Source organism: Podarcis cretensis (assembly GCF_951804945.1).
Source record: "Podarcis cretensis genome assembly, chromosome: 15".
In the NCBI taxonomy this organism is placed as follows: domain Eukaryota; kingdom Metazoa; phylum Chordata; class Lepidosauria; order Squamata; family Lacertidae; genus Podarcis; species Podarcis cretensis.
This window is the reverse complement of record NC_137185.1, coordinates 45,261,186-45,288,577: the sequence shown is the minus strand read 5'-3', so window position 1 is coordinate 45,288,577 and position 27,392 is coordinate 45,261,186. Positions and strand designations below refer to the sequence as shown.

Sequence of the window (27,392 nt, the reverse complement as noted above, 5' to 3'; positions counted from 1 at the left end):
CTCTCCACTCCCGCCCCTTTCAGATGGAGAAAACAATTCTGTTCTGGAAGGCATTTGCCCTCACAGAATCCAATCTGATCTAGTTGCTGGTCTTAGCACTTAGATTTAAATGGGTGTCTACGTTAGGGAATCTAAAACCAAATGTCACTCTAAAGTTCTTGGCTTTGGTTTTTATGGCTGGGTTTCGAACCTAGCAGTTCAAAAGCACATCAAAGTGCAAGTAGATAAATAGGTACCCCTCTGGTGGGAAGGTAAACGGCATTTCCTCTGGTTCGCCAGAAGCGGCTTAGTCATGCTGGGTACATGACCCAGAAGCTGTATGCCGGCTCCCTCGACCAGTAAAGCAAGATGAGCGCCCCAACCCCAGAGTCGTCCGCGACTGGACCTAATGGTCAGGGTCCCTTTACCTCCCTTTACCTTTATAAATTCTGCAAGTGGGACCTGTAACAAAATGCCACACTGTATGCTCCCCTTCTAACAGGAGATCTCTTGTTCAGGGTTCTGGCCAGCCGGCCAGACCCACTCTCCTCCAAGGTAGTATAAATGGTTAGGGCAGGAGTGGGGAATCTGTACCCCTTGAAGTAATGTTGTGGACTACAATCTCACCAGACCCACTCAGCCAGCATGGCCAATGGCCAGAGATTATGGGTCCCTACAACTGGCAGCTGAGGCCTTGTTGGTGGTGCCACCTCTGGGGGCTGCCTGGTTTGCACTGACCTATGATGGGGCCTTTTCAATGGTGGGTCCCTGTTTGTTTGCCTTCCTTAATACTGACCTTCAGGAAGCATCTACAAACATTCTTGCTTAGGCAGGTATTTGATGGCTGTTCCTGGCAAAACCAAAATCACTGGCTAAGAGAATGCTTTTAACTGTTTTTAGAATGCTTTAATCGTGTTTAGTAATGATGTGCTTGCCTCCTTTGGGAGGAATGCCAGGCTCTAAGTGAAATCATCATCATCATCATCATCCAACAACATCTGAAGGGTCACAAATTTCCTACTTTTCTGTTAGGGTCCCAAACAGACCAATGCCTCCTCCTCCTGACCCCTCGTTTTCTGTTTTATTTTTCCAAATGACACTCAATATTCTGTGGTTTTGGAGAATACTCCATTCTCATTGGGTTGTTTTGGAATATTAGAAGGGGTGGGATTTGTTTGTTTGTTTGTTTTGGTACTTCTGCCAGCTTCAGAATTCTCTGAGGCAGGCCAATACCATCCTCTGTATTCTGGGTGGTCTCATTTTCTCTCCATTTCCTTTGGGACAAGAGTTTGCTATTAGGGGGAGTGAGATTGATATTTCATTGAATATATTTTTATTGTTCACAACTCTGATAACTGCATTAAAAAAAGCAAAATAAAAAATATGTTGTGCTGGGGAAGGTCGGCGGGAAGTTGAAATGCAAGAAAACTTTTTTTTAGAGCAAATATTACTCACTGCTTGTACACAACCACATTTTGGATGGGGGTTCGGTTATAAAGACCATCATGCATTTTGCAGATGGGCAGAAGGAGTGCAGCATATGGTTCACAGAATTCAGCTCTCTAAACATCTCTGTTTTAAAGTCAGATATTAGCTCCTTAAACATCTTCTGGCTTCTATGGTTGCAAGGGTTTGCATGGACAAAATCCTCTCAAAAACCAGAAGGATAGCCAAGTCGGTTTCCCGAGGGTTGAAAGTGTGGCTGAGAAAGGAGTGAATCAAATTCACAGAATAAGCTTGTGGTGGGGTAGGAGGAATCTGAATCCACTTCAAAGGTGCATTAAGGCACTCCTTGAAATATAAACTATGGTCTGAAGCATCCTTCACTAACCTGGTGCCTTCCAGATGTTTTGGACTACAACTCCCATCAGCCTCAGCCAGCACATGCAAGCTGGGACTGATGGGGGTTGTGTTACAACACATCTGGAGGGCAGCAGGTTGACAACCGATGAGCTCTGTTCTCCTGCCTCCCCCCTTACATGTCATGCACAACAACAACAACAACAATTTATTTATACCCCACCCATCTGGCTGTGATTCCCCAGCCACTTTGGGAGGCTCCCAACAGAATATTAAAAATAGAATCAAACATTAAAAACTTCCCCAAACAGGGCTGCCTTCAGATGTCTTCTAAAAGTCAGTTGTTTATTTCCTTGACATCTGATGGGAGGGCGTTCCACAGGGCGGGCGCTGCTACCGAGAAGCCCCTCTGCCTGGTTCCCTGTAACCTCACTTCTTGCAGCGAGGGAACCACCAGGAGGCCCATGGGGCTGGACCTCAGTGTCCAGGCTGAATGATGGGGATGGAGACGCTCTTTTGGGTATAATGGGCTTAAATCATTAAGTTATTTTTGGAGGTAAACTTAACCATGGATTGCTGATTCAAATGTAATGGCAAATTATGCTTTGATGAAAACAGGAAGTGACAAAAGTCTGAATGCAGCCCAACATTCAGCCAACGCCATCTAACTGGCATAGTGTTAGCTTTCCTCTGCAACCACGAAATGAAATTAGAGCCCTTTTGGGGAGACTTGAACTAAATAACCATATTACAGAATCACTGGTGTCCATCTTCTCTTTGATGGACAACTTATGCGTCAGCGTCCCCTAATTGATGGCTGAAAGTGACATTGAGTGATGACTTGTGTACATAAACATAAGTCGTAAAGGTTAAAAAGCCACAGGTAACATTAAGTGTTGCCAAGTGCAGCTGCTTGTTTTCAAGTGTACTGTGCTTTGAAGACTTACATGCATGTGTGAACCAGCCCTTTCCCTTCCCCACTTCCCTGGAATGCCTTCTACTTACCAAAGCAGAGGGGTGTTTTTGGCTTTTGTTTGGGGGGAGCCACACTGACCTGCAAGGAAAAAGGGAGGTGAGACAGCTGATTACACAGCCCTGAGTAATTTTGTCCTAGTTATTGGGTAAGTTGCAAAGGTTTTTTCCAGGGTGCCTTTAGCATAGCAGGCAAACACTCAGCATCCTAAACCTTTCTCAGCACAGTTAAGGCAGGCAGGATTGAGCAGGTGAAGCCTTTCCTACCATGCAGCATTTAAAGGAGGGGAAATCTTTTGCAAGGCCAAGGGCCACATTCCCTTGCAGACAAATCTTTGGTGGCTGCATGCTGATGGTGGGCATGGCCAGAGGCAAAACTGGGTGGGTCAACAGCTGTGACTTCTTCCTTTGCATAGCAGGCTACATTCCAGCCATATCAAAAACAGAGGTTCCTCTGCATCCCCCATCCAGGCAAGGGGCAGCCTTTGTCACAGGTCCAGGATACTTAACCAGGGGCGTCTTGCCCATAGAGGCAAGTGGCGTGGGGTGCTAGGGCGCCAAGTTCTGGAGGGTGCCAGGGAAGAGGCAGAGGATGGGCGCGGCACATCCCAGCATCCACTTGCCACCCTCGCCCTCCTTGCTGAAACAGCAGCACACCCGGAGCCTTTGCCTCTTCCCTGCCAGAGGAGCCACCCTGCAGCCTCTGCCCACCTCCTCCAGCCCCAGCTGGCAGCGCCGTAAAAAGGTTGGCAACTCTGGGAAACGGGGGTGGGGGGTGGGGGTGGCTGCCGGAGGATCTTTGCAGCACGACGCCGGATATACTTAAGACGGCCCTGTACTTAAGTGAGTGTTCACTGACAGCAACACACGGCTCTGCAGCCAAAGGACCAGAACAGGAATGAATGGGGAAGACTGCGCCCCTCCTGATGTAGGGCAACAACTGCCATAATCCCTGAGCACCGGCCATGCTGGCGGGGGCTGTGGGGAGTTAGGCTCCAACAACAGTTGGAGGGTCACAATTGCCCCCGCCTGTGGACTAGAAACTTGGCTGTTAATAAGTGGGTAAAGCTAACATTTTAGAAATGGAACACTTTGCAATTGGCCCCCTGACCCCTGGGTTGCTCTCTGCCCCAGCAGCAGCATCATAGTTCTGCCTTCTTCCTCCACATTAGGCAAAGGCTTCCTCTTTCCCCTGAGAAATTATACTTTCCTCAACTGAGGATTTGTGAATCACTGGGTTATGCTGGGCAATGAGAAACAGGTTTGTCCCCAGTGGAAGTGGTGGCATTTTGTGTCCAGCTATGGATACAATGCTATTGCAGCTGAATGCCTACTCAGCAGCACTGGGGCATGCAAACCAATATAAAGAATGCAGGAATGGTGCCATCCTTGACCAGGGATCTGAAAATAGCCCATCCAACCAAACCAAATCCAACCAGATTTTGCCCATGCTGTCACAAGCTCAAATAGTTATAAGAGTAAGTGCACCCATAGTTATAAGCACAGAACTGGTGGGCTTAAAACAATAGCAACAAAACCTTGAGGGCTAGAAGAGTGGGGAGGAGCAATAGGCTCTGCCAGGTTCCTGCCAATCGTATCTCCACCTTGTTCTTACCTTCGAGATGTAGGTCAGCTGCAAAGATCCCACTGCTTTGGCCCCCACAGCCAAGTTCTGAAATTGGTTAAGAAGTCAATAAGTCAAGTGGCAATGAACAACCAACCCCCAGATTGCTTATTTAGAATTAGTGATGATCAATGGCAAGGATGCTAAAATTGAGTGACATGAGTAGCCTTCTTCAAGCAGCCTAGCGTCCTCTAAACCCCTAACCCCTGGCCATGCTGGCTGGGGCTGATGAGAGATGGAGACAACTGGAAGGCACCATGTTGGAGAAGGCAGCTGTGGAGGATCTGGCCCACTGCCTGCCTGCCCTGGAGTATGGCTGCCCAAATCTCTTTTCTGATGAGAGCAGCTTTTGCATCTCATTTGGAAACCAAGGAGCCAGAGTCTGGAGAAACAATGGGGAGGCACATAATGCCAGATGCTTGAAGTCCAGTGTGAAGTTTCCACAGTCTGTGTTGATTTGGGGAGCCATGTCATCAGCTGGTGTTGGTCCACTGTGCTTCATTAAGTCCAGGGTCAACGCAGCCGTCTACCAGGAGATTTTGGAGTGCAGACGAGCTTTATGGGGATGCTGACTTCATTTTCCAGCAGGACTTTGGCACCTGCCCACACTGCCAAAAGTACCAAAACCTGGTTCAATGCCCATGGGATTACTGTGCTTGATTGGCCAGCAAACTCACCTGACCTGAACCCCATAGAGAATCTATGGGGTATTGCCAAGAGAAAGATGAAAGATATGAGACCAAGCAATGCAGAAGAGCTGAAGGCTGCTATTGAAGCATCCTGGTCTTCCATAACACCTCAGCAGTGCCACAGGCTGATAGCATCCATGCCACGCAGCATTGAGGGAGTAATTGATGCAAAAGGGGCCCAAACCAAGTACTGAATACATATGCATGCTTCTACTTCTCAGAGGTCCAATATTGCTCTATTTGCAGTCCTTGTTTTGCTGATTTCATTTAATATTCTAATTTTCTGAGATTGTTAATTTGGGGTTTTCATCAACTGTACGCCATGATCATCACAATTATAGCAAATAAAGGCTTGACATATCTCGCTTTGCATGTCATGAGTCTATCTCATATATTAGTTTCACCTTTTAAGTTGAATTACTGAAATAAATGAACTTTTCCATTATATTCTAATTTTCCGAGTTTCACCTGTATTTGTGCACCTGGTTCTTCCTGCCTAAGTGCAGAACCTTACATTTGTCCCTATTGAGATTATTTTTATTAGCCTAGGCCCAGTTCTCCAATCTGTTAATGTCATTTTGAATTCTGATTCTGTTTTTTGCAGCATTAGCTACCCCTCCCAGTTTGGTGTCATCTGTAAATTTGCTGAGCACCAGGCCAAGAGAAAATACCTGGCCAAGCATCACACATTATGTTTCATGGCTGAACAGAGCCCATGAGGACAATCCCATCAACTGTTCATGGACAACTGTTCTTGCCTAAATCTTCTGCCCACGTGTGTTATAGCACACTGAGCCCTTGTTCTACTGTTCCTTTTAAAATACTAAATGGATAGATACTGAATAAAATCTGTGGTAGTTACTTCAAATGGATGAGTGCAAAGGAAGGGGTGCAGATCCCATACCAGCTTCTAAACTGACTTTGTTCAGTTCTCAGCTTGCAAAGTCCAGTTGTCCAGGGGGGGTTTCCCAGACAAGACATTTTGTTGTGGCTTCCTTGCAAAGATGCTCAGACAGTTCAAGGCATGATATGAGTCACAGCAAACCGCTGGGTCAGATTTCCTCTTTGAGCTCATGAAGCTGAGCTTCACAAGAGCTGCTGTGTGTGAGTGTCTATTTTGATGTCTGGTGGGACCATCCAGACTTGAGATCCTGTTTGCAGGGTTCTGTCTGGTGTTCTGGAGTGTGAGACAGGAGCTGGGTCTGAGTTACCATAGAAGGTAAGTGCTGTGGCCTTAGGAGAATGGAAAGGAGCAGAGGTGCAAAACATCAACTATGCTGACTGACAGCTTGAACTGAGCCTTTGGATTGGCCAGCCCTGCTATAAATATGAGAAGCCTGGCTTTCTGCCCCCGCCCCATCAACAGAGAAACATCTCCCTGCTGCCCAAGCAACTGCTCTAGCATAGGACCCTCTTTGCAGCTATAGCAATGGACAGCAGGGCTGGCATTAAGCGGTGGCATGGTCAGGCATCTGCCAGGGGCCCACACTGCAAAAGGGAGCCACCAGGACCTGCTGCAATGGGGACATGCTCATAAAACTAGAACACATGGACTTCCAATGAAGCTGAATATTAGACAATTCTGGACAGAAAAAAGAAAGTCCTTTCAATAGCATATGGTTAAACGATGGAACTTGCTCCCAAAGGATACAGTGATGGCCATCAACTTGCATGGCTTTAAAAGAGGATTAGACAAATTCATGGAGCTATGTTTTACAATGCTTCTGAATTCTAGTCGCTGGAAAGCACAGGAGCGAGAGGGATCTTGTGCTCAAATCCTGCTTGTGGATTTTTCACAGGCATCTGGTCAGCCACTTTGAGAACAGGAGGGTAGACGGGATGAGCCACTGGCCAGATGCAGCAGGCTCTTCCTATACTCTTAGGTTCTTAGCCTCACACTGGAAATTATCTGAAACATCATCGAGTCCAACCCACCTTCTCCACACATGCCCATGATAGAAATCTGCCCACATAACTGGCAGAACCAGAAAGCGGGGAGACCTGCAGCATCACTCCAATAAGAGCCAAGCAGCCTGAGGCTACGAGGTGCCAGGATCACATCTCATGAGCAGCTTAAGCTCCATTGTCAGTAATATTATTTTGCCCACCCCTCATCGTGTGATCACAGGGCAGGTTGTAGGACAATAAAAAAACATAAAACAATTTCCATAACATTAAAATACAACCAAGTTCAGCAGAACCAAGAGTGGGTGAGGATAGAAGACCACCCATAGGTCATCACGGTAGCAGCAGTCAAACATCCCATGGAGATTACTACCCCACAAAATCCTGGGCAAAAGAGGTAGGTCTTTATTTGGCGCCCACTGAAATGTGTACATGTGAATCAAGAATGTGCAGCACAGCTTTCTCCAACCTGGTGCCCTCCAGACATGTTGGACTACTATTGTCCCACCATCCCTGACCATTCATGGAAATTAATGGGAGAAAACATTTAACAGCTCACCTCCACTGGTGGTGCTCATCCTGCTGTACTGCAAGGGCCACAGCAGCCTGACTTAAATATAGTTCAGAGATTTATACAGTCACAGTTTGTGGGGAAGGAGGTCAGTCTGGATTATATCTTGGGCCCTTCCCAAGCCTGCTTAGAACTTAGTGGAAGAGGTTACTGAACCAGCCAAATTGGTTCCTTTGTCAAGGCAATGACTTTGGCTGGCCACTTCAGTATGCTATTTACCATATTCAAAGAGGTTGCCCTGTTGCCATAGATACAAATGGATGGGCCCTTTCCCACCTCACCTGACAGGATGTCACAACGTTATATGGATGAGAAACAACAGGCCAGGCGTTGTGTCTGGGAGAGTTGGATGCAAGAGTTTGGCCCTGATGGTGTTTCCTGCTTGGCAGGGGGTTGGACTCGATGGCCCTTGTTGTCTCTTCCAACTCTATGATTCTATGATTCTATCCCAGTTCCCACTGTCCTTCATTCCAAGGAAATGGTGCCTTGGATAAGCACAAGGGAGCAAACAACAGCTTTTGCATGCTGCACACATTCCAGACCCAATGGTCGGTATTTAAATCCTTACACATGCACATCAACTGCTTTCATACAATTAACATTGAGTCCAGTTTGGGCTGAGTCTCAGTGATAAAGAAGTAGCACCTCAACATCCATCTCAGTTGCTTTACCAAACGGGGCACTGAGACACTGGAATGTGCTTCTTCTTTTTATCACATGATTTCTATATAAATCTAACAGGACTGGGGGAGGGGGGACTCTACAAAGGACCTGAAGAATGTCACAGAAAGGCTGCTGCTTTCAGGTGGGCCACTGGTGTCTACTTCTGAGGACAGGCATTACCTGGGGATTGTCCATGTACCACAGAAGGCTATTGGCCTGGGTATCCAGGATGAAATATCTTCGCAGGAACTTCCCACAGGACTCATTGTCCTCAATGTCCAGGAACCCACAGATTCGGTTCTGACGATCCACATAAGGCATTCCGGGCTCCTTCTAGCATCACCCTGTGAAGCACAGATACAGAGAGATGTGAACCAGGCCTTTTGTAAGCATAGGTGCCCTGTACAATGCCCCACCACCCTTTCTTATTCATGCTACAGAGGTCTCTACATCTCATGACTCAGTTGAGTGACAAAACCCGCCCATGCTGGTCAGTGCTGCTGACATCATTATTTGACAGAGCACTGTGTGAACTTTCCTGGGCTCCAAGACTGGTCAGAAGAGGCCCCACTTAAGTGTCCACTATTCAAATAATATCATTCCAGAAGCCACAAAGGACAGGGCCTTTTTAGTGGTGGCCTGTGGAATTTCCTTAAGTGGGATGTGCTGTTTCTAAAATGACCTTAAAGCAGAGGTTTTCAACCTTTTTGAGTCCCTGGCTCCCTTGACCAACTACATTCTTTCTGCAGCTTTCCAATGGGGCTCAGGAGCCCAGTTATGTTTCCCCCCCTGCCTGCAGAGCCGGCAGCCCCTCACCCCTTTTCAATAATAATAATAATAATAATAATAATAATAATAATAATTTATTATTTATACCCCACCCATCTGGATGAGTTTCCCCAGGCACTCTGGGCGGCTTCCGATCAAGTGTTAAAAACAATACAGCATTAAATATTAAAAACTTCCCTAAACAGGGCTGCCTTCAGATGTCTTTTAAAGAGAAGATAGCTGCTTATTTCCTTCACATGACAAGGTGCCCCATGATATTCTTGTAAAGAAGCTGGTAAAATGCGGACTTGACTATGCTACCACTCAGTGGATTTGTAACTGGCTGACTGACCGAACCCAAAGGGTGCTCATCAATGGTTCCTCTTCATCCTGGAGAAGAGTGACTAGTGGGGTGCCACAGGGTTCTGTCTTATTCAACATCTTTATCAACGACTTGGATGATGGACTCAAGGGCATCCTGATCAAATTTGCAGATGACACCAAACTGGGAGGGGTGGCTAACACCCCAGAGAACAGGATCACACTTCAAAACAACCTTGACAGATTAGAGAACTGGACCAAAACAAACAAGATGAATTTTAACAGGGAGAAATGTAAAGTATTGCACTTGGGCAAAAAAAAATGAGAGGCACAAATACAAGATGGGTGACACCTGGCTTGAGAGCAGTACATGTGAAAAGGATCTAGGAGTCTTGGTTGACCACAAACTTGACATGAGCCAACAGTGTGACGCGGCAGCTAAAAAAGCCAATGCAATTCTGGGCTGCATCAATAGGAGTATTGCATCTAGATCAAGGGAAGTAATAGTGCCACTGTATTCTGCTCTGGTCAGACCTCACCTGGAGTACTGTGTCCAGTTCTGGGCACCACAGTTCAAGAAGGACATGGACAAACTGGAACGTGTCCAGAGGAGGGCAACCAAAATGGTCAAAGGCCTGGAAACGATGCCTTATGAGGAACGGCTAAGGGAGCTGGGCATGTTTAGCCTGGAGAAGAGGAGGTTAAGGGGTGATATGATAGCCATGTTCAAATATATAAAAGGATGTCACATAGAGGAGGGAGAAAGGTTGCTTTCTGCTGCTCCAGAGAAGCGGACACGGAGCAATGGATCCAAACTACAAGAAAGAAGATTCCACCTAAACATTAGGAAGAACTTCCTGACAGTAAGAGCTGTTTGACAGTGGAATTTGCTGCCAAGGAGTGTGGTGGAGTCTCCTTCTTTGGAGGTCTTTAAGCAGAGGCTTGACAACCATATGTCAGGAGTGCTCTGATGGTGTTTCCTGCTTTTGGCAGGGAGTTGGATTCGATGGCCCTTGTGGTCTCTTCCAACTCTATGATTCTATTATATGATTCTATGATTCTATGATTCTATTCTATGATTCTACATCTGAAGGGAGGGCGTTCCACAGGGCGGGCGCTACTACCGAGAAGGCCCTCTGTCTGGTTCCCTGTAACCTCACTTCTTGCAATGAGGGAACCGCCAGAAGGCCCTCGGTGCTGGATCTCAGTGTCCGGGCTGAATAATGCGGGTGGAGACGCTCCTTCAGGTATACAGGACCGAGGCCATTTAGGGTTTTAAAGGTCAGCACCAACACTTTGAATTGTGCTCAGAAACGTACTGGGAGCCAATGCAGATCTCTCAGGACCTGTGTTATGTGGTCCCGGCAGCCACTCCCAGTCACCAATCTAGCTGCCGCATTCTGGATTAATTGCAGTTTCCGGGTCACCTTCAAAGGTAGCCCCACATAGAGTGCATTGCAGTAGTCCAAGTGGGAGATAACTAGAGCATGCACCACTCTGGCAAGACAGTCCGCGGGCAGGTAGGGTCTCAGCCTGCGTACCAGATGGAGCTGGTAGACAGCCTCCCTGGGCACAGAATTGACCTGTGCCTCCATGGACAGCTGTGAGTCCAAAATGACTCCCAGGCTGTGCACCTGGTCCTTCAGGGGCCCAGTTACCCCATTCAGGACCAGGGAGTCCCATGTCCCCCAAAAACAGTACTTCTGTCTTGTCAGGATTCAACCTCAATCTGTTAGCCGCCATCCATCCTCCAACCGCCTCCAGGCACTCACACAGGACCTTCACCGCCTTCACTGGTTCTGATTTAAAAGAGAGGTAGAGCTGGGTATCATCTGATGAACACCCAGCCCAACCCCCCTGATGATCTCTCCCAGTGGCTTCATATAGATATTAAAAAGCATGGGGGAGAGGACAGAACCCTGAGGCACCCCACAAGTGAGAGCCCAGGGGTCTGAACACTCATCCCCCAACACCACTTTCTGGACACGGCCCAGGAGAAAGGAGTGCTCCCAGCTCCCAGCCCCTCTAGACGGTCCAGAAGGATATTATGGTTGATGGTGTCAAAGGCCGCTGAGAGATTCAGCAGAACTAGGAAGCAGCTCTCACCTTTGTCCCTAGCCTGCCGGAGATCATCGACCAGCGCAACCAAGGCAGTTTCAGTCCCATGGTGAGGCCTGAATCCCAACTGGAAGGGATCCAAATGGTCCGCATCCTCCAGGTGTGCTTGAAGTTGTTCAGCAACCACCCACTCAATCACCTTGTCCAAGAATGGAAGATTTGAGACTGGGCGATAGTTGGCCATAATGGCCAGGTCTAAAGATGTTTTTTTAAGAAGTGGTTTAATGACCGCCTCTTTCAGCGGGTCTGCCCCCCCACCCCAAAGAGAGGGGCCTCCTAGAGGCACCATTCACCTGCAGAGCTTATAGCCAGGTCTGCTGCAACAAACAGCTGTGCAAGCCTTTGGGAGGGAGACGTGAGAGGACATCAGAGGAGGGAGGTAAAGAAAGAAAGAAAGAAAGAAAGAAAGAAAGAAAGAAAGAAAGAAAGAAAGAAAGACGGACAGAGGCCAGTGTTGCCCATGGCACCTCTGACCATCATTCAAGGCTGCCACGGTACACTGGTTGAAAACCACTGCCTTAAAGGATTGGCTATTCCAACCTGCTGAAATGAGTTTGCTTATATATGATTTTGACTGCTGCTGATTCATCTGGAAATGCCTTCTCATTAAGAACTGCGTAGCAGGTGAAAGTGTTTGTCATTGTGTGCAGCAGTTGAAGAAGTAGCATCTGAAGGATGGCACATTTTGGCTGCCTAACAGAAGGCAGGTGGATCTGGCTTATGGGCACATTGGTAACTTTTCCTACACACACTTCCTTGAGTGTGCTCTTGCTCAGCTCTTGACCACTTCAAGGTTTGTGCAGGAGCAGGGCCAACACAAGACATAGTGCTGCCTGACATGACATTCCCCTCTTCAAACCAAGGCACCTGAGGCAGAATATCTCACAAGCACCTCTCCCTGTCACTCTCTGAATCAACTGCCTGAGGCACCCATCCCACACTCCAATGATAGGGTCGGCCTTATGCTAGAAAACACAACCAGAGCTGCAATCTTATAGCCAACCCAAAATATAAGCAGGAAAATGGTTTATAAATTGGTTTATATTACAAGAGGAGGAGTCTATTCCAAGGAATGCCTAAGAGATATCATTTTCCTTTTTTTAAATTTTTTTTAGTATTTTGGTTGTAAACTACCTGGATGCCCTTGAACACAGCATATAAATACACATTTAGAGCCATAAATAAGAGCAACACCATTAGAGCAACCAAATTATTTCAAATTTATAACCCACACATCTTCCCCTTTTACTTTTTTTTGCCCTTGTGGGATGAGCAAGAGAAACCCTATGTATTATTTTTGTATGTATAAGTGATTATTTACTTCTGTCTTACTAAAACACCCAGGAAGGGCTGACTTACTTATTGGCAAATCCATACAAAAACAGTAAATGGAAACTGTTGCTAAATTTATCTTTTCTGCTGCAAAGATTCATAAAAGGATTTGTCTGTTTAAGTGCAGTTTGGGTTGTTTTTCTCCTTCTTATTTTATATATGTACTATATATTTTAACTCATGTTATGTTAGAAATTGTATTATTTTGTTTTTTTACAAGCCTCTGACTGTACAACAGAATCTGATTAATTGACTGGGTTTTTAAATGCCATGTATTAAATATTGTGATGGAGGAGAACCAGACGCATATTCCACTTACAGAACCATGCATACCTCCTGTGAATTTCAAAGAAGGACTTCCCAATGGATTATGTCTCATGCTCATTAGTGTGAGGAATGATGCCTGGTTTTTCTGCTGCCAGCCCCGAAACATCTTGGGTCAGTCTATAAGCTCACTTAGATCATCTAGGGAAATTCAATTCATGGCAAGGCACCCCACAGAGCTTTAGTCTCTCAGCCATGCCAACCTTTCAATTGGCAAGCCCAAGGGGCTCAGTGATTTACACCACAGCGCCACCCGTGTGTCCCCCCGAATTCGAATTTGCACAATGGGGTGTTGCTTTGTCCCAGCTCCTGGCAATCTAGTAGTTCGGAAGCACACTAGTGCAAGTAGATAAATAGGTACTGCTGTGGCGGGAAGGTAAATGGCATTTTCGTGCCCTACGGCACTCATAATGGTGTTTTGTTGCTCCAGAATCAGTTTAATCATGCTGGCCACATGACCCGGAAAGCTGTCTGCGGGCAAATGCTGGCTCCCTCAGACTGAAGCAAGATGAGCTTTTAACTGGACTTAACTGTCCAGGGGTTCTTGACCTTTACCCTAGTCTCTCAGCCACACCAATGCTTTGAAAAGTCTCATATTCTTATTCACCACAGATGACCAGGTAGGTAGATATTCACAAACACGATTTATTTCCATGGGCATCAAGCAGACCCTAGGCCTAGTGACATGGGCTTCTTCCAACAACTATACTAGAAAAAGAGGAATAGTCTCTGCTCTGCCTGCTTAGCTTTCAGACCCTGTCCCAACCCAAGACAGCATCTTCCTCTCCGATTTCCTTCCTCACTCACTGTGATTGGAGGGCAAGTCCCAAAGCAAAGTCACAAAGAATTCCCCTGCTAAAGGGAAACTTTGAAGAGCTTATTATGAAGTCACCACAAAGTTCAGGGCAACTGTGAATTTGTCACATTTGCTTTCCCAAACAATGCGACATGGAATTTCTACCCTGGTGAGACAGTTTTCGAATTCTCTGGCCAAACTACCCAGTGTGGTTCCTATGGACCTTCATGGGCTGACAGAGGATTGTGGGAGAAAATTATTGAGCGCACATGAGAATTCTCTCCCCTTCTGCCAGGGCCGGCTGCACCATCAGGCACAGGAAGATGGCTGCCTCAGGTGCTGCTTCTTCCTCCTCAAAAAGGACAGCGGACATAGCTAGGTGGGCCTTGTGCCCATCTTCAGAGCCAGCTGGTTGCCCATAAAGTGGGGAAAGCACCTGCACTGGGCAGCAGAAGTGCAAGAGAGGGAGGCATTCTGGCACGTGAAGAAGAGAAAAAGAAGAAGAGTTTGGACTTGATACCCCGCGTTTCACTCCCCTTAAGGAGTCTCAAAGCGGCTCACAATCTCCTTTCCCTTCCTCCCCCACAACAAACACTCTGTGAGGTGAGTGAGGCTGAGAGACTTCAAAGAAGTGTGACTAGCCCAAGGTCACGCAGCAGCTGCATGTGGAGGAGCGGAGACGCGAACTCGGTTCACCAGATTATGAGTCCATCGCTCTTAACCACTACACCATGCTGGCGTTGCGACTCATGGCCACTAGCAAGACATGAGGAGCACAGCTCTCTCCCGCTCCTGTTCCCAGTGACTGGCACTCAGAGGCTTACCATGTCTGATACAGGAGGTCATATACAAGCATCATGATTAGCAGCTATTGGCAGCCTTGCCCTCCATTAATTAGTCTAACCCCCTTTCAAAGTCATCCAAGCCGGTGGCCGTCACCATTTCCTGAGGGACATAGGCACTGGGGGAGGGGGCTGGGTGCCCCAGGCCCCACAACTTTCCCCAAGAAGGGGCTAGGCACCCACATTTTTTCCCGCTGGGGCCGCGTGTGCTGATATCAGATGCACATGTGCATAAGGTCCTGGGGCCAAGCTGGTTGGCCTGCTGAGGGAGGGGACTGCATGCTTTCATTATGCACTATATGAGAGAGAGAGAGAACTTATTCCTATCTACTTTCTCCACCCCAGCTATATACATTTTCACATCTCTACTATTTCTCTCCCACTCCCCTACATGCCTTCTCCCCACAAACAAAAAAACCTCAAAACTAAACAATAAAAAACTAAAAACCCGACCCAACCACACTATGCAGTAAAATAAACAACAAAAGAAAAAAGGCAACTGTCAGGGAACTGCCATCGGAGCTCCAAGTGGTGGAGGGGCTCCAGGATGCTAGGAGACCCTCAGATGCTGAGGAGGGAACCAGCAGGGGGAGAGGGAGAGTTTCAGCGGAAACAGAGTCGGAGGAACGGCTCCGAGATGCTTCCAGTGAGAACAGCGGGGAGAGCTCAGGAGCTCCCCTTGGGACGCCCACTTTGCGCAGGAAGCTGTCACGTAGAGAATCTAGGCGTAGAGTTTCTGTCAAAGAACTCTTATGTTGGAAGAAATTCCGGAAACGCCCACTGACGGATTCTGCCAGCGATTAAGGCAGCCATGCACCGATGGCTGCGTGGAGAGGGACAGTTTTGAAACTGATTACAAAACTCTGAGAGTGCAAGCGCTTACACACAAGTAGCCCCATATTTCATCACAGCAATCCGTCAGTCCCTGACGCTACTTGTGCGAAGGAAGGCATCATGAGCAACCCAACCGGCGCCGGAGGAGCAGGAGGAGCTGGAGGTGGACCAACTCTGGAGGAGAAAAACAGAGATTTGGAATGCCAGCTGGCTCTGCTAACGGCGCGGCTCGATGAAAGGAGAGCTCAGGATGCACAGGGGAAACCTACCCCCATTGCAAGGAAGGTACCGGGGTTGGTGCAGAAATTCGGGGGGGACCCAAGGAACTACCAAGCCTTTAAGACAGAGATGCAGTATGCCCTGAACCTGCAGTATGATGACTTTGCTGATGAGGAGGCGAGAGTGGCTTTTGTGATTGGACACCTCGAGGGGGGGGTAGAGACTGGGTTCGACCCCTGATGGCATCAAATAATGACGCCTTGAAAGACTTGAGGAAATTCTTTATCGCGATGGACTTGATGTTTTCCAGCCGGATTGAACAGGGCGTGGTACGCAGGCAGTTGATGGCGTGCAAACAGGGAAATCAATCAGTCCGAGAGTATTGGGCGCAATTTACCATGCTCATACACAAACTGGGTTGGGATCTGGCTTCGGACCCGATACAAATGTTGTTTGAAGGCCTAGCCCCAGCGGTGAAAGATGAACTTTCCCGCGCGCCCCGTCCGGAGTCCATGGATCAGCTGACCAAAGCGGCGCTTACGATTGGTGCGCGCCAAGAGGCGAGGGCTCTGGAGAAGCGGGAAGGGAGAGGAGAGCATTGGAATGATTTCCGCATTCCTGAGATGCCAGAGCAACCTTCTCAGCCAGTGGAACCGATGGAAATTGGAGGCGCACGCGCGCGGGGAACTTCGAATTTTAACGAAGGGCGGAAGGAGGGAAAGAGCGCCAAAAAGTGCTTCCTCTGCCAACAGCCAGGACATTTTGCCAGGGTCTGCCCTCAAAGGAAGGCGTGGCAAGGAATGGTGGGGGCTGTTGGGAGTGAGGAGGAGGGGGCGAAGGAGCAGGTAAAAGCCAACGCCTGGCTGCCAGCGATAGGGCACAGCAGCCAGGCCAAGGAGCAGTGAATGTGCCCAAGCCTGAACCCCCCCGAGCATCCCTCACCATAGAGGTGGTGCTAGAGCTACCCAATGGACATCCACTCACGATCAAAGCCTTGTTAGACTCAGGCAGCTCTTGCAATTTCATGAGTAAGGAATTTGCATCAGAGCACCAGATACAGACGCTGCCCTTAAGTCGTCCTTTGCAGGTCACTACGACTGATGGGAGGGAACTACTGGGAGGAGAAGTAACCCAACAGATGGTGCCTATGACAATGAGGGTGGCAAGGCACGTGGAAGTCATTGCATTTCATGTAGCCACACTAGCGGGACCTCCCATCATTTTGGGAATGAGCTGGCTGGCGCTACATGACCCACTAGTGGGATGGCACCAGCGGACGGTGTCTTTCGGGTCAGCTCATTGCTTGGACACTGCAAGGGAAGAGGAAACCCTGGGTTGGCCATGGCAAGTTTGGCAGGGATGGAGGTGGGGGGAAAGGGAGAAATACCACGGCAATACGCCGACCTGAGTGACGTCTTCAGTGAGAAGGAAGCAGATAGACTACCCCCTCATAGACCCTTTGACTGTCAAATCAACCTACTCCCGGGAGCCCAGCTACCAGTGGGCAAACTGTACGCCATGTCGGACAGAGAGATGCAGGAGTTAAGGGAATTCATAGACAAAAACCTAAAGAGAGGTTTCATAAGGGAGTCGAGAGCGGTGGGGGGCAGTCCAGTGTTTTTTGTGGACAAAAAAGACACTAATAAGCCCAGGCTTGTAGTGGACTTCAGGGCCGTCAACTCAGTGTCGGAACCAGTAGCCTTTCCCATGCCCAGAATGGAAGACATTTTGACCAGAGTTAGGAAGGGAAAGATTTTTACCAAGCTGGACCTAAGGGGGGCGTACAACCTGATACGAATGAGGGAAGGGGATGAATGGAAAACCACCATGTTCACCCCACTGGGAGCCTTCAAGTATCTCGTTATGCCCTTTGGATTACAAGGGGGCTCAGCATGCTTTCAATCCTTCATGCATCATGTTCTAGGACCCTTGCTGTACAAGAACTGTGTAGCCTTCTTAGACGATGTGCTGGTCTACTCAGAGGACGAGGAGCAGCATGTCAGAGATGTCCGGGAACTACTAAGCAGGTTACAAGCAAACCAGCTATGGGTCAAACTGGAGAAGTGCCAGTTCCATACAAGAGAGGTGGAATTCCTGGGGTACCGTTTGTCAGACCAGGGGTTATCAATGGATCCGAGCAAAGTACAGGCGGTACTGGAATGGAAGACACCTCGAACCAGGAAGGACGTGCAGAGATTCCTGGGGTTTGGAAATTTCTATCGGAAGTTCATCAAAAACTTTGCACATTTAACGGCACCCATCACCGATTGCCTCAGCAGTAAGAAGAAATTTGTGTGGACGGAAGAGGCGCAGCAAGCGTTTGACCGCCTAAAGAAGGTGTTCTCTTCGGAAGAACAGCTCTTGCACGTGGATCTGCAGAAACCAATGAGGGTGGAGACCGATGCATCAGACCGAGCGGTAGGGGCGGTGCTGCTCCAGCCGGGAAAGGATCCCTCAGACTGGAGGCCATGTGCCTTCTTCTCGCGGAAGTTGAATAAGTCCGAAAGGAATTACACGGTGTACGACAGGGAACTGCTAGCCATTTATGAAGCATTTCGACGTTGGCGACATCTACTAATAGGAGCGCAACACAAGGTCCAGGTGTGCACCGACCATAAAAACCTGGAGTATTGGAGAACGGCCAGGGTATTGAACCAGAGACAAGTGCGATGGGCACAGGAGTTTTCCAAGTTCCATTTTGAGATTCGCTACGTAGCAGGGGAAGAAAACGTAAGGGCGGACACTCTCTCCCGGAAACCAGAATATATGGAGGGGGAGGGAGCGCCGGAAGAAAGACATGTGATACCCGAGGACCACTGGGTGTGTGGAGCAGCATTGGTGGGACAACGAGAACTAGAGGGGACTGAGAGCGATGAATACGCCCAAAATAAGCTCAGAGAGCTCCGGAGAGCAGGGGAGAACCCCGGGGGGGGGTTGAGGAAAGAAACGGGGCACTGTACTACAAGGGGGCTTTGTACATACCAGAGGGGGAATTGAGGAGTAGGGTACTCAAACAACTGCATGACAGCCCCACCGCTGGGCACTTTGGGCAACACAAGACGATGTTGTTAGTCACCAGGCAGTGCTGGTGGCCAAAGGTGAGGGAAGATGTACGAGAATATATAAGGGGGTGCGACCGCTGCCAGAGAGCCAAAGGGGAGAGGGCGGCACTGGCTGGGTTGCTGGAACCATTACCCACACCAGAACGGCCATGGCAGGCAGTGTCCATCGATTTTATGACGGATTTTCCCAAATCCAAGGGGGAAACGGCGGTCGTGGTAGTAGTGGACTTGTTAACCAAGATGTGCCACTTTATAGCTTGCTCACATGCGGTGACGGCGGAAGAAACCGCCAGATTGTTTGTAAAACACATTTTTAGGTTGCATGACGCCCCCTTGAGGGTAGTCTCTGACAGAGGAAAACAATTTACGTCCCGGTTCTGGAGGAAGCTCATGAGCCTACTGCACGTGGAGGTCAATTTCTTGACCGCCAGGCACCCAGAAACCAATGGGCAGGCAGAAAGGGCAAACAGTATCTTGCAACAATATCTGAGGTGTTATGTAAATGACCAAGAGAATGACTGGGTAGAGAAATTAGCCCTGGCCGAGTTTGCCTACAATAACGCAGAAAATGTGTCCACAGGCATGAGTCCATTCATGGCCAATTATGGGTGTCACCCTAGGGCCTTTCCAGGGGAAGGGGAGGACAGATGGAGCGTACCGGCGGCGGAACATTTTGTGGAAGAAATGGAAGCAATACATCAACAGCTGAAATTGAATTTAGATAGGGCTAAGGAAGAATACAAGAGGCAGGCAGATAGGAGCAGAAGGGAAGGAGAGACTATAAGGGTGGGGGACCGGGTGTGGTTGTCAACACAAGGGTTACCTTTCAAGGGAGGTTGCAAGAAATTAAGGCCAAGACGACTGGGACCCTTCGAAGTTACACAGCAGGTCAATCTGGTGGCCTTCAGGCTCAGGCTGCCAGACAACATGAAACTACATCCAGTATTTCATAGGTCATTACTGTCACCACACAGGGAAGGGCGGGAATTTCGGGGAAGAGAAGGTGAAGTTCCTGCAGCACCACAAGTAGAAGAGAGGGAGCGCAGCAGTCATGTAGCAGAAATACTTGACTCTCGGTGGAAGGGTAAACAGGTGGAGTACTTAGTGGCATGGGAAGGGGAACCAGTCCGAGAATGCTTGGGTACCCGCAGAAACCGTCCAGGATGAGTTTATTGTAGGAGAGTTTCACCGCCGGTTCCCAAGGAGGCCCCAGCCCGTAGCTAGGTTCTGGGAGGAGCAATTCGGCACCACAGACGAGGAAGAGGAGTTTGAGGGGTTCCCGGAATCAGGACAGGAAGAGGAAGAAGAATCAGATGGGGAAGATTATTCGGGAAGAAGGGATAGTAGTAGGTGGAGAGCAGTTTTCGAGTCATCCGAAGATGGGGAAGATTCCTTCCGGGGGTTCCCAGCCTCACCACCCAGAGAAAGGGGGAGAACGGGGGGTGAGGGGGGTCCTGGAGGGGAGGTGGATGCCAGGGAACTGCCATCGGAGCTCCAAGTGGTGGAGGGGCTCCAGGATGCTAGGAGACCCTCGGATGCTGAGGAGGGAACCAGCAGGGGGAGAGGGAGAGTTTCAGCGGAAACAGAGTCGGAGGAACGGCTCCGAGACGCTTCCAGTGAGAACAGCGGGGAGAGCTCAGGAGCTCCCCTTGGGATGCCCACTTTGCGCAGGAAGCTGTCACGTAGAGAATCTAGGCGTAGAGTTTCTGTCAAAGAACTCTTATGTTGGAAGAAATTCCAGAAACGCCCACTGACGGATTCTGCCAGCAATTAAGGCAGCCATGCACCGATGGCTGCGCGGAGAGGGACAGTTTTGAAACTGATTACAAAACTCTGAGAGTGCAAGCGCTTACACACAAGTAGCCCCATATTTCATCACAGCAACGTATATAATCCATTGAATGTAGAACAGGGTTGTGTAGAAGGTAAGTTTCTATCCTTATTAGACTTCGCCACCCGCAATATTTGGTTGGGAGAACTCTGATCTTGAGACGGGCAACAACAACGTGTATCTAGCTTAGAACTTAAGACTCTAAGAAGAGCCCGGAGGGTCAAGCCAAAGGGCCATCCAACATCCTGTTCTTTCAGGGGTCAATCAGATGCCCAAGGGAAGCCCAGAAGCAGGACTTGAGCACAGCAGCACTTTGCCCACTTGTATTTCTCCAAAACTTGCTTTCAGAGGCTTACCGTCTCCAACAGAGGAGGTAATACATAACTGTTATGGCTGGAAGTCATTGACATCCTTCTCTGTGAATTTGTCTAATGCTCTTTTAAAGCTATCAGAGTTGATGGCTGTCACTGCCTCTTGTGGGAGCGTCCTGACTGGTGTCTCCTCCAAGCTGGCAAGATCCCTTCTCACTTAGCAATGCTGATATTTATCAGGGACTTTGACCAAGAGCAGCTGCCATACAGCCAGAATCGCAATTGGGGTATCCCAAGGGCATTTGCAACCATGGAGACAGAATGCTTGCTTAAACAGAAAAGAAAAGAAATCTGATAGCCTCCATTTTTTGAAGGCAGAACTAAAAAGCTATAAATAAAAAGGTTTTTTTTTTTATAAAAAGTGTTGATATGATAAACATGCACAAGAAAGGAAGGATGTGGTCACACTCTGACAGACACAACCAGCAAGAGTTAAAATTACTGCCTATGCCCCTGATGGGCACCAGACTCTTTTTTAAAAAATAAATAATATTTATTAACATTTTAAAGACTACAAAAGAAAGAGTTAAACAAAACAAAACAATACAATACAAAAACAAAAACACCACACAACACCAACACCATAATATTAAATTAACAAAACAAAACAAAAACAATTTAAAACACATCAACCAATTTCAGTATCTTATCTTTCATTCACTTATTTCAGCGACCTCCTCACACCTCCCTTTTTGTATTCCACCTCTATTAATTGTTTCAGCAATTCCTTTCCATCTTCCTCTGTTTTCTGTCCTGTAATTTATCTTAACATACAGTGGTGCCCCACAAGCCGAATGCCTCACAAGACGAAAAACCCGCTAGATTAAAGGGTTTTCCGTTTTTCGAGGCGCTTCGCAAGACAAATTTCCCTATGGGCTTGCTTCGCAAGACGAAAATGCCTTGCGAGTCTTGCGATTTTTTTCGCTTTTTTCTCCCTTTTTCTAAGCCGCTAAGCCGCTAATAGCCGTTTAAGCCGCTAATAGCGCTAATCCGCTAAGCTGCTAATAGGGTTGCTTCGCAAGATGAAAAAACTGCAAGACGAAGAGACTCGCGGAACGGATTCTTTTCGTCTTGCGAGGCACCACTGTATTCTAACCTTATTTTTTCCCTTTACTATATAATTGTCTTAACATATTTTAACCTTATTTTCCCTTTAATACTCTAATAATCTATTTGTACTTAATTCCTTATAACATCTCTACTAAAGCCATATAACTCCTTTCCAACATTTTTCTAACACTCATTAATTTTACAATATTTTTATAAATAGTCTTTAAACTTTTTCCAATCTTCTTCCACCGACTCTTCTCCCTGGTCTCGGATTCTGCCAGTCATATCCGCCAATTCCATATAGTCCATCAACCTGGTGATCTTCAGTCCGATGCTCTTAACTCTTTTCCAAGTCCCTTCTGAGAGTCTTCTTCATATCTATACATGAACTTTACTTTGTCTTCCACTGATCTTATTTTTATTTTCCTTCCTTTGAAGCTAAAGAGTAAATCTCGGGGAAACTCCCACCTAAAGTTATTTTATTCCTTCTCGACAGGGCAACCAAATCTCCGTAGTTAAATCTAAAATCCAAAAGGTATTTCAAAACGTCTTTCAAAATTTCCACTCTTAACTGTTGTTCTTCTAAGTTCTTCTGTTAGTTCCAACGGTCTCTTATTTTGTTCTTCTCTTTTTTCCCTCCTCTTCCAAGTACAAAGGCCCTCACAGTTTTAATCTCTTCTTGACCCAAGTCCCGGTCCCAAAAATCATCAAATTCCTGTGTGGGGAAATCTATCAAACTTTCCTTCTCGAGTTCAGGTAGGGCTCTGATCCTCAAAATCTGATTTTCTTTAGATTCAATCATAGCAGGCATCAACTTATGGTCATCAAATTGCATCTGTAAGGCTGGGACTCTCTCTCTCTCCAATTGTGTTACTTTAGGTTCAACGACAGTAACTTTCTCCCTAGCCTTCTCCGCAGTTTGCCATGTCAAAGTAGATTCCTGTATCAATTTCTGAATAGTGTCTGTCTTGGTGTTCACTTTTTGTCCCAAATTATCAATTTTGATAGTTACCACATCCACCTTTTTGTGAAGCTGTTCCAGTGAGTCACTTATCTTACATAATAAAACCACTAAGGCCTCTTCTGTCGACATTCTCAACCGATTCAAGGTCCCCAAAATCTCACAGCTTTTTATCTTTTAGCTGGAAATTCCCCCAGCTCAACTCTTGTAACAGTTTCAAGGGCTTCCTCTAGAGGGAAACAGTTTCTATTTGTATTAGTCCTTTTAAACTCAATTCAAACAATAAAGTTAGTTTCAATTTTCTGTTACTTTTACTCCTTTTTAAACGCAGACGGAGACAGTGGAAACAATGTATTCCTTATTTAACTAACTGTCAGTGAACATTCTAATCATGATCAATAAGCATTCCAGAACACGTCAGTCCTGTTGGCAGCCCGTTTCCAGGATCGGAGCGGTGGTATTTTAACTCTGCTCGCTCTCTCCTGCAGGTATACTCAGTCCAAAACTTTCCCCCCTCTTCTCCTGCCACCAAGGGGGGTTTAGTATTTTTTACCGATAGAAATTTAGTCCTTTACAGTAGGCTTTCCGAGGCTTCAGCTTGCATCCTCATTGCTTCAATCTATTTACAAAAGGGGAAGGTGGACTTCCTGTTTTAGACCTCCCCGTTTCGACACCAAATTAAGATGTTTAAAAATCCAATTCTCCGCTCTGCTCACGGGTAGTTGCTTTAAGATCAAATTGTCCACAGGAAAAAGTCAGCGCTCTCCGGCAACAGCTATGCGGCTTCGCTCCGTGGAAGAAGCAGTCAATTCGAAGCACCACGCCGCTCACCCCACGTCGCTCCGGATCCCTGAAACCGGGTTTCCCCGCAAGTAGGGGAAGCGCAAAAGGTGCCAGCCGAATCCCATGTTCACAGGCTTCACCCGCCTGTGATTTTTGGTGGGTCTCCGCCTTCGCCGTGGTGGCCAGACCCAGATTTCCACGAGGCGAATTCCTCCAGATCAGAGGAATTCAGCCATTGCCGGAGGCGCCAACCCGGAAGTCCCGATGGGCACCAGACTCTTCTCAGCTTCACATGCAACAGCAAGAGGACAAAAGGTGACAGGAGCAACACAGGGCAGCTCTGGCCAGGGCCCTACAACTGGCAAAGCAGCCCCAGCCCCAACAGTATTCCCACCCCCATCCCAGGAATCACTTTATGCAGAGAGCATCCTGAAAGTTCACCTGCGCAAGATCCTGAGGGGGAGGGAAACAACATTACATTACAGATGACAGAAGAACACCTGATAACATTGCACCTAGATGCACAGGAAACTGAGGTGGTGCTCCAGAAACCTGCTAAAGGGCAAGAAACTACCAGAAGGAAGCAGCTGGATAGAACAACTTGCTGTTTCAGTTGTCTGTGCACAAATGCACAGAGTATGGGAAACAAGCAAGACGAATTGAAACTTTTAATACAAGATGGCAAATATGACCTGGTAGGCATTACTGAAACCTGGTGGGACCCATGACTGGAATGTAGGGATTGAGGGGTATAACCTGTTCAAAAGAAACAGACAAAACAGGGAGGGAGGAGAAGTAGCAATATATGTAAAGAAGGGGTACACTTGTGAAGAGATCCATGACCTGGAAAATGGAAAGCAGATTGAGAGTACAGTGGTACCTCAGGTTAAGTACTTAATTCATTCTGGAGGTCCATTCTTAACCTAAAACTGTTCTTAACCTGAAGCACCACTTTACCTAATGGGACCTCCTGCTGCTGCCGCACTGCCAGAGCACGATTTCTGTTCTCTTTTTCTTTTTTTTAAATAAATTTTTATTAAGATTTTAAAGGTTACAGAAAAAAAAGGAATAATAAGGAATAAAAAGAGAACAATCAAAAATGAAAAAAAGAAGAAACAATACACATACAAAAAAGACATCATCAAAAAACCGAAAAAAGATAAGAGAAAAAAAACAAAAAACAACAACAAATCAAACCTTTAACTCACTTACTTACATCCACTTATTTCCTTGACTTCCTCACGCCTCCCATTTTTGTATTCTAATTCAGTTAGATATTCCAGCAAATCCTTCCAACTTTGTTTTAATCCCAATAATTTATCTTAACATACTATAATTCCCCTCTTTATATTCTAATTCATATAAATATTTCAACAAATCCTTCATCTTATTTTTATCCTTATATCTTATCTTATTATACTATAATTTTCCATTCTTTCTTTCACCAAATAACCATCCACTTTTACTTTATCCAATCTTAACTCTCATCCAAACCTATATATCTGTACTTATTCTTAAGACGTTTCCCCTAAGGTCAAAAAAGATTCCATTCCACGATTTTCCCATCTCTCATTAAAAAAAAAACAACAAGAAACAAATTATATTATATACACTTTAAATTCCCAACTTTCTCCACCAGATCCCCTCCCCGATTTCGGCCCCCAGCAAAAATCCATCAATCTCGGAAAACCATCAACCTGGAGATCTTAAATCCGAGGCTCTTAAGTCTCTTTCATGTCCCCTCTGCCGGTCTTTTTGATAGTCTTTGGTGTTGAAAACCAGATCTTGGGGAGGCTCCAACCCAACGGTAATCATATTCCTTCCTGCCAAACTTCCATGGTTAAAAATAAGGCCTATAGGATATTCCAAATCTTGTTTCACGCTCCTTTCAAATCCAAAGGCCCCCGAAACTCCAACTTCCACCTGGCTCAGATTTGTAATCCAAAGGTCATCTGATCTCCACATAAGGTGATCTCTCCATCTTTCATTTTCCAGACCAGGCCAGGCTTCCATCTCCATCATGTTGGCCTTGTTGCCATCATGTAAGGCCTCAAATTGTAATTCACCATTTTCATCTGTAGGGTTACGGCTCCCCCTTTCTTCACTTTCACAACATGATTCTCCTTCTCAAATTTTCCAATTTGTTCAGTTCAGTTGAAAGAGGTTCCTGTTCCGAGTTTTGGACTTAGAAGGTTTCAATAATGTATTTGGTTGGCATGCATATTTGTGGTATGACAAGGTCAAAGCACATAAAGCATTTAAAAACCATATTGTTAGGAAAGCATTGTTTAATGTCTGGATAAGATATAAAGACCTACTTGAAAATAAAACCCCAAGGTGGTTGTCACGGATGGAAGTGAAGACTCTGAAAAAGCTCAATATGGAGGCCAAATGGCCGAAATATTGGGAAATTTTGGAACAAGAGGGAGATAAATTGAAATTGCAGAGCTTTGAAAAACTAAGAAACAAAGTGCGAGATTGGCTTCACTATTATCAAAAAATGGAGGCATACAAATTGGACAAGAAAATTGGCTTCCAGGTGGAAAAATCAAAATTGGAAACAGAACTGTCAGATCCCAAAACTAAGACTCTGTCAAGAATGTATAACTTGCTGTTGAAATGGAACACTCAGGACGAAATGGTGAAGTCTGCTATGATAAAATGGGCACAAGATGTGGGACACAACATTATGCTGGCTGACTGGGAACAGTTATGGACCACAGGTATGAAGTTTACGGCATGTAATGCCTTAAGAGAGAATATTATGACAATGATATACAGGTGGTACATGACACCAGTCAAGCTCGCAAAAATATATCATTTGCCCGATAATAAATGTTGGAAATGTAAAGAGACTGAATGTACATTCTTTCATCTTTGGTGGACGTGCCCAAGGATTAAGGCTTTCTGGGAGATGATCTATAATGAAATGAAAAAGGTATTTAAATATACCTTCCTGAAGAAACCAGAGGCCTTTCTCCTGGGCATGGTCGGCAATTGGTGTTAAAGAAGGATAGAACTTTTTTTATGTATGCCACAACAGCAGCAAGAATACTCATCGCAAAGTATTGGAAGACACAAGATCTACCCACCCGGGAAGAATGGCAGATGAAGGTGATGGAGTACATGGAGCTGGCGGAAATGACTGGCAGAATCCGAGACCAGGGAGAAGAGTCGGTAGAAGAAGATTGGAAGAAATTTAAAGACTATCTACAGAAATATTGTAAAATTAAGGAATGTTAGAAGGATGTTGGAATGAAGTTATGTGGTTTTAGCAGTAATGTTATAAAGGAGTATTTAAAGATGGATTATTAACAGGTGAGAATGTAAAGTTATAATATATTAAGATAAATTATTAAGATAAAAGCAAAATTGGAAAGGATTTGCTGAAATAACTAATTGAACTAGAATACAAAAAAGGGAGGTGTGAGGAGGTCAGGGATACAAGTAAATGAAAGTCAAGATATGGAAAGGTTGATTTGTTTTTAATTGTTTTTACTTTTTTGTATTTTGTATTTTTTGTTTCTTTTTCTTTTCTTTTTTTATTCTTGTAACTTTTTTGAAACTTTAATAAATA

General features: G+C 46.4%; 1 protein-coding gene and 1 long non-coding RNA gene across 3 annotated transcripts in view; both read right to left on the bottom strand.

Moving 5' to 3' along the window:
* The window catches only part of LOC307204043, a 63,980-nt gene extending 53,743 nt beyond the window's left edge, over nt 1-10,237 (bottom strand). Inside the window, exon 1 of the long non-coding RNA XR_013833486.1 lies at nt 9,827-10,237. This is a non-coding gene — a long non-coding RNA (uncharacterized lncRNA). The remainder of the gene's footprint in view (nt 1-9,826) is intronic.
* Nucleotides 1-27,392, bottom strand: part of PLEKHA2 (pleckstrin homology domain containing A2) — a 97,244-nt gene that overhangs the window by 50,938 nt on the left and 18,914 nt on the right. For both annotated transcript variants that reach the window (XM_079955150.1, XM_079955149.1), the window contains exons 2-4: nt 8,384-8,547; nt 4,367-4,423; nt 2,785-2,833 (exon numbers count right to left, since the gene is read on the bottom strand). In XM_079955150.1, coding sequence (XP_079811276.1) covers nt 2,785-2,833; nt 4,367-4,423; nt 8,384-8,524 — 247 coding nt within the window. In that variant the 5' untranslated portion in view covers nt 8,525-8,547. The remainder of the gene's footprint in view (nt 1-2,784; nt 2,834-4,366; nt 4,424-8,383; nt 8,548-27,392) is intronic.